We start from the raw sequence: 7,496 nt of genomic DNA on the forward strand, positions 1-7,496 counted from the left end.
CATAGGAAAAAATACAATTTAGTCGCTTATAAAGTAAGGCTGTAGATAAAATGTTTAAACAATAATGTTATAAAATTTACAATCCGCGATTCGACAAAATTATATTCTTTTATCTAAGGACATACAAAAAATTATTTATTAAATGATTTAAAAAGATAAAAAGAACTCGAATAGATTTCTGTTGTTCCTTTATTTTTTTAGAAATATTTTTATTTAAAATTAAAAAAATTTTTAACTATTACGTTTTTCGTATAAAATTTTTAGCCGATCACTTTATTAACAAATTCTCTTAGCTTCCTATATAAACCACCTATATAACAGAATTTTTAGTTTAAACTAAAAAAATTCTAGAAAAGTCTAGAAAAATCTAAAGTTTTCTAATTTTCTATCTGCGCGCGCAGACTAATTTTTCTACAACGTTACAAACGAAGTTAACGTTTTGACTAACGTTACGAAGCAAAATCATTCGAGTCCCAACGTTCGAAGCGACAAGTTTGCCAGTGAAAAAGTATAACTCTCTCATCCGACTTTTCGATTGGTGTGAGTGTGTGTCAGCCGATATTACGAAGAAATAAGAACAATGGCTAGTCACAGAGAAGACGCTAATAATTCTGAGAAGCGGATGTTCACTCGCAATATTCCTGATAAAGGGATTCCCGATAAGGGACGTGACTTCAAGGGAAGAAACGAGCAATTACATATGCTGTTATCGACAACATATGGACTCAACAGCTCCCATACGAAGAGAATTCATGTGGGTTTGCAAGCAACATCCGAGGGAGTTTTCGTGCCGTTGGTCAAATTAACCGGCAACTGTGCGGACGGCGTTTATTTCGACGAGAAATCGTGGCAGCAGTTTCAAGAGAACATGGGACTCGTGAGCGAATATTTAAATGGAGAAAGCAAATTGAAGCCGAATTCTATCTCCATTAACAATATCTCCGTCAATTTTACTTCGGCCTACGGAGCAAGATCTATATTGCTGGCGTACAAGGAAAACAAGGAAGATACTTCTGCCAGGACGAATCAACGAACAGGCGAGGAAAATTGTCCACCGACGAAGAAACGAAAAACATACGCTGTGGCAATTGTGATGCAGAAGCCTACATTTCTCGGGCTGAAAAATATTGCAAAATGTATCGATGCACATTTATTACATTTAAAATCAGTGGCCGATAATGTTAACAATTGCGCGCATTATCTTATTAAGGAAATAGAGTTAAATCTTCCTAAAGGTTATATAGATGAGGATATTGTAAAATTGACTCTCAGAGGAAATTACTTCGACATCGAATTTAATGTACAACATCAAATAACCGATTTAACTTTCCTCGATGCGTATTTTAATTTAGTAATGATAGAACTTTGTGTGCTGCGAATTCCCGAAATCTGTCGTATAATTTTGTCGAATCGCGGATTGTAAATTTTATAACATTATTGTTTAAACATTTTATCTACAGCCTTACTTTATAAGCGACTAAATTGTATTTTTTCCTATGAAGAAGAATTTGTAGTAATAAACATTTTTTTGTAACTTCTACTTTTTTCTATTTTTCTTCAATCCTCACGTTCTCCGCAACAAATTCCTTTTTCTCTTATTTTTTCAGGATTGGTCAGTTTCTAAATCGTAAATTTTTCGAATGCGTTCAATAATAAAAACTTTTATTTAAAACGGAATAGTTGCATGACGTCATAAAGCAAACCTGTCCGTTCCTGTTTTACAACCTCGTTTCCGCAGGAAATAAGTAATACATGAGCAAATCTTAGAAACCAAGCGTATTTGATATTTTCGAAAACTCTTTGTTCAGACCCAAGTCCTAAAAAAAACACCGTTGTTTGGCGCTCACCAAACTGTAGATAGATGCATGTATCATACTTATTAGTTTAGTCTCGTTACTCGTTGTACATAGTATTCATTGCGTACCTAGTATTAAGTATTTCGGTGACTCGCGCGAAACGTCGGCGGATCGCGATCAACGCGGAATCGATAATTGCGCGACTCACCAATCGGTGCTGCCCTCGCTCACCCCACGAGGACACCCGCCTGAAGAACAAGTACTCGCTCGCGACACTGTTCCAGCGCCGCGAGCTCTCGGCACTCATCGTTACGACGTCTCGGAGCACAGAGAGATTATCGGGGCAGAGAGACTTGCGCTAATATCCGGAGTCGCGAGATCATCCGCTCGCTCCCGGATAGTGCGATCGCCTACTTTCTCGGCCTGCTTGTGTGCTGCCTTTACCTGCTTCCTCCTGCTTGCTTGCTGCCTGCCTTGACTTACTGCTGCCTGCCTCGCTTTTGCCTTGCTTGCTGCCCTGCTTGCGTTGCTGCACGAGCCCGATCGCGACCGAGACGAAGCATCCAGGAGTCGACGGCACAACGAACGGTGAGTCGCATTTGCATAAAATAACTCGCTTTGGAGGAGACTTACACCCCCTGGTCCTTCGAGCTTCGCTTTATCGCAAATCCGGGTACGGCTCTACCGCCCCCCGAGCAACCGTCATAAATCATATGGAACAAAGGCCTTAAATAAAAGAATATGGTTTTATGATTTTATTGTAAACAAGACGGAAAAGGGATTATGGTATAGAACCTTTCTCCGAAAACTTTTTTTCACCTGAAAGGAAGGTAGGGAGAAAGTGAGCAGGAAGGTTTTGAATTTGCTAATCAGGGTCTTAGGTAGACATTTTTTGTTACGCCATTATTCTAGAAGTTTTTGGCTTTTTACACTGGAAGCAATTAATAAATCAATAAATTTCTCAAATGGGATAATAAAACCTTCTAGTTTCATGTTGGAATAAAGGCCTTAAATAAAAGAATATGGTTTTATGCTTTTATTGTGAACAAGATGGAAAAGTTTTATGACAAAAAATAACTTTTTTGCGAAAACCTTTCTCTTCCACCGGTAATGGAGAATGGGAAGAAAGTGGGCGGGAAAGTTTCAAATTTGGTAACCAATGGCTTAGGTAGAAAATTTTTGGCACGCCATTATTCTAGAAGTTTTTAAAAATATTTCCAACTATAAATGGCCTGTAATACTATAGCTGAGAGTTAGTCCTTATTTGTCCGAGTGTACTGGAGTCGTCTTGCAACGCTCTTAGCTAATCAGACAAGTAAAGTGTCGAAAATGTCTCTCCGCGCAACTTTGATCGATTTTTTTAAAGTGAGTTGCAATTTAAGCAAACACTTTAATAAGCAAGTGTTTGTAGAAGTGTTTAATGAGCGGAAGTTTGTAGAAGCAGTGACAATCGTCGAAGAGGCGAGTTATAAACTTTTCAAACGTTTCGTGCGCGGGTGCTCCAGTACCCTGTTATGTGTTATGGATGAACTGGGTTACTGTAAAAGAAATCAAAGATTGGTGAATATCATTTTGTGCGAATTAGTAGCGCGTAGAGCTTTTCGTCACGAGGAAGAAGACGCAGGAAGAGGGCATATTGCTAGATTTTTGCGTCGTAACGGAATAGGTAAGTGTTAGAAATAAAAATTGCACCTTAAAATTTTAATATAGTAGAGTTTATCATTAAAATTTAAATTAATTTAATAGACGATAACCGCATTGCCGCTGTCCTACCGGTCCGACGAGGACAGAGACGTCGAGCGGAAGAAAACATTGATGAGGAGGCGGTACCAGCACGTAAGTAGGAAATAATAAAATTAATTATTCATTAAAAAAAAAACAAATATTATAAATATTAAATTTTATAGGTAGAGCCAGAATCGTTGCACCACTGCCCGCAGACAACATCCCCGTCATCGATTTATCTTCCGGTAAGAGTCTAATAATAACACGTAAAAGCTAATACTTGCAATATTTGTATAATAAATCAAATATAATTTATACTGTTTTAGATGACGATGAAGAACAAGAGGAGGTGGAAGAAGAAGAAGCAGAACAAGAAGAGGAGGTGAGAATAGTGAGCTCACCCGATTCGACCATATTTACGCCGCGTGGTAAGTTTTTAAAAAATAAAATAAGATAAAAATTTAGCGACGAATAAAAGAAATAACGAAATGTTACATTTTACCAGAAAGGGAAGTAGAAGAAGAAGAACAAGAATCGGAATCAGATGATGTTTCGACGATTGACGATGTAATCGAGCGAATATTGATGGAAGACGACGATGAGGAGGAGGAAGAGGAGGAGGAGGAAGAGGGGGATGAAGAACAAGAAGTTCGAAACGCAGAAGAGTCGCAGGAGGTGATGGACGAGGAGGAGGAGGAGGAGGAGGAGGAGGAGGAGGAGAGTGATGATAATATCAATAATATTGACGAAGATATTATTATTAGTGAAACCGATGACGATGACGATGACGACGATGACGACGAGAGATACGCACCTAACAATTATGAAGGTAATAATATTTGACTATTATATTTTTAATTCCGTAATTTTTATCGTTTTAATCACAAGTAATTATTTCTGATTAGATGTTTCTTACTCGCCGGTTCGACCCTTGTCTCCGGAAAATTAATAAGAGACAAAGATTCAAAAAAAAAGAACGTCAACCTACACTAGTGATAAAAGCAACTAAAGGTGAGTTACCTTAGTATGCTCTATCGCGGTCGTGAAAAAAATTTTTAACTTTTTAAACGTAATATAAATCAATATTGTATGTGAGACTAAGTTTTTTAATTTTTTAGTACAGTCGGGCGGAGGTGGTGCGGACCGTCCTACCGATGCTGTTGCTCCGAACACTGAGGATGATGATAATGTTTCGCAAACGCAGAGTGCTAGCGAGGAGGAGGAGGAGGAGGAGGAGGAGGAGAATACTGTTGCTGCCGACGCTGACGGATCTCAAACGCAGAGAGACGGAGAGGTGGAGGTGGAGGAGGAAAATACTCCCGTGGAGAGGGTGCAAGAGGAACATCAGGAGCAGGCACGTCAGCAGGATCACCATCAGCATCAGCAGCATCACCAGGTCGGACAATTTAATTATATAGATTTAGTGGCAGAAAACACGCGTCAATTTAGAAATTTCCGGATACTTGGTAGAGAGGCCAGTTTTCGAGTACGTCCGATACCCGAAGGCGAGGATACCGTGCGTTGGTTGGAAAACGCGTTCCGCGAGATTCACGCGTATGCGTTACGTTCGACTAGGCCGGGAGATTACGTCGGCTTATCGTTCGAGTCGGCGGAACTAACGCACGGTCCGGCGGGGCTATCGTTTCGCCCAGCGCGAGACTTAACATCCGAGAGTATATGGGATCTCGTGAGTTCGATCGCGCAAAGTAACGGAGGAATAGATATCGCGCAAAATTTCGACGTGCGCGTTTTCAACGTTGCGATGCCAGTAGGTCGTGGGGGTGCGACAAATAGATTAACAGCCATCGTTAAGCGGTCAATTGTAGATCTCGGGAATAGCGATAATTTGTGTCTACCTCGTTACCTCGTGTTGGCACGAATTTATCGCAAGCGCGGAAATCTACGTACGGGAGTGTTGCACGACAGGTGGAATTCCGTAAGATGCCGGACTTCCGTGCTTCAACGTGAATTAGCGTTGGAGCTGGTGAGGAACGCCGGTGTTACGATACCCGAAGAAGGGTGCGGAATTCCGGAGGTTGCACGTTTTCAACATTTTCTCGCAAATGAAAATATAGCAATAATCATATATAATTCCAACAACTTTGGCAGCGGCGCGAATCCTTTGTACGACGGTGCCGAATTACTCGCCTCGTTAGAACGCGAACCTACATGGCGTTTAAATATTATGTATTATGAGCGTTCGCGTCATTACAACTCCATATTAAATTTGAATGCTGCCGCCGGTACTCAAAAGGAATTTTGCGTGTCGTGTAACACTGCGTATCGTAAAGGCAGAGGACATCGCTGTTCGAAAAAATGTCCGCGCTGTTACGCCACTCCCTCGTGCGAGAATCCCGAAGTAGAAATTGTCAAGTGCGCGGCGTGTAATCGTGCGTTTTTCGGAAACTCGTGTTTCGAACGTCATCTCGCGCAAAAATCTTACGACGGTAAATCGCTCGCGAGCGTCTGCAGTTCCGTGAAGATTTGCGATAATTGCGATAATTGCGATTTGTCAAGAGAGGTTCGCGACACGAATGCGGCGTTTCGCATTGCAAGACGTGTTGTTCGTTGCAGTCCGCCAATCATTTATGTTTTAGGCGGCCTCTTCGACGTAATGCCGACGTAAACGAAGACCCTGGCGAGGGTACAAGTACTACGTTGGGACGGAGAGAGGCACCGCTTGGAAACGAAAAAAATGACGACGCTGATGCAACGAACAAACGTAACAGCAAAAAAGAACGCATCGCATTCGTGTTCTATGATTTCGAAACGCGTCAAGACGAGACGCTCGAAGGTACGGACAACGTCAAAGTTCACGTACCGACTCTCTGCGTCGCGCAACAAATTTGCGAAACGTGCGCCGCGATAGACGACATGTCGGAGCGATGCCGCGATGCCCTTGGTGCGGAGTGCGCGAGTTTGTATTTCGTCACGATCCTGTAAAAGAGTTCGTCGATTTTGCAACGCGAACGACAAAATGTTTCAAAAAAATTATTTGCATCGCACACAATGCGAAAGCGTTCGACGCGCAATTTATTCTAAAATATTTAGTCGAAAATACGGAAAAGACGGAAGAGCCACAAGTAATTTTAAACGGAACGAAAATTGTCGTGATGACGGTCGGACATACAAAATTTATCGATAGCTTAAATTATATGCCGATGAAATTATCCGAATTACCTAAAGCTTTCGGGCTGCAGGATACATCGGATAAAGGCATTTTTCCACATTTGTTTAACACTCGCGAAAATCAAAATTATATCGGTCCGATACCCGACACACGATATTTTTCTCCCGAGCAAATGAAACCGAAAGAACGCGAACGGTTTCTTTCGTGGCACGCAGAAATGACGCGTAACAACTTCATTTTTAATTTTCGAAGTGAAATTATTAAATATTGCCGTAACGACGTGGATATTCTTCGACGCGCGTGCATGGCTTTCAGAAAAATTTTTTTGGACTGCGGGAACGTGTGTCCGTTCGAAGAATGCACGACTATCGCTTCCACGTGTATGAGAGTTTTTCGCAAAAACTTTCTGCGCAAGGAGGAAATAGGAATCATTCCGGCGCGAGGATATAGATTCGCCGATAATCACTCGCGTAAAGCTCTACAGTGGTTAGTGTGGATGGAGCACGAGCTCGGACATCCCATAATTCACGCAGGGCGAGGGCGCAAGCATAAAATCGACGGCACGCGCGTTGACGGATATTACGAGACGCCGAGTAATGACGACGACGACGACAACGAGACGCGACGTTACGTACTGCAATTTCACGGTTGCTTTTGGCACGGATGTCCCACATGTTTTCAAGTGAATCGCGATAGAATGCCTTCGTCCGCGAATCGCGAGGACACATGTACTGACTGTGGTAAGCATATCCACCTCCCTCTCGTGGCATGCCACCTTGTCGTGGTGAGAGGGCTCCTTGTACCAATGATCCACTGAGGCAGTACCTTCGGTCATACCGAAGGGA

At 41.9% G+C, this 7,496-nt stretch overlaps 1 protein-coding gene across 1 annotated transcript; it reads left to right on the forward strand.

The window, feature by feature from the left end:
- The first annotated feature begins 369 nt into the window (after positions 1–369).
- LOC139810644 (uncharacterized) lies at positions 370–1,632 on the forward strand. The gene has a single exon (XM_071774379.1). The coding sequence runs from the start codon at positions 581–583 to the stop codon at positions 1,421–1,423; it is 843 nt and encodes a 280-aa protein (XP_071630480.1). The 5' UTR covers positions 370–580; the 3' UTR covers positions 1,424–1,632.
- The last annotated feature ends 5,864 nt before the right edge of the window (positions 1,633–7,496 follow it).

This window comes from Temnothorax longispinosus, chromosome 3 (assembly GCF_030848805.1).
Source record: "Temnothorax longispinosus isolate EJ_2023e chromosome 3, Tlon_JGU_v1, whole genome shotgun sequence".
In the NCBI taxonomy this organism is placed as follows: Eukaryota; Metazoa; Arthropoda; class Insecta; order Hymenoptera; family Formicidae; genus Temnothorax; species Temnothorax longispinosus.

Excerpts from the sequence above, each read along its gene's own strand:
- LOC139810644 (XM_071774379.1), top strand. The coding sequence starts at position 581 with ATGGCTAGTCACAGAGAAGACGCTAATAATTCTGAGAAGCGGATGTTC.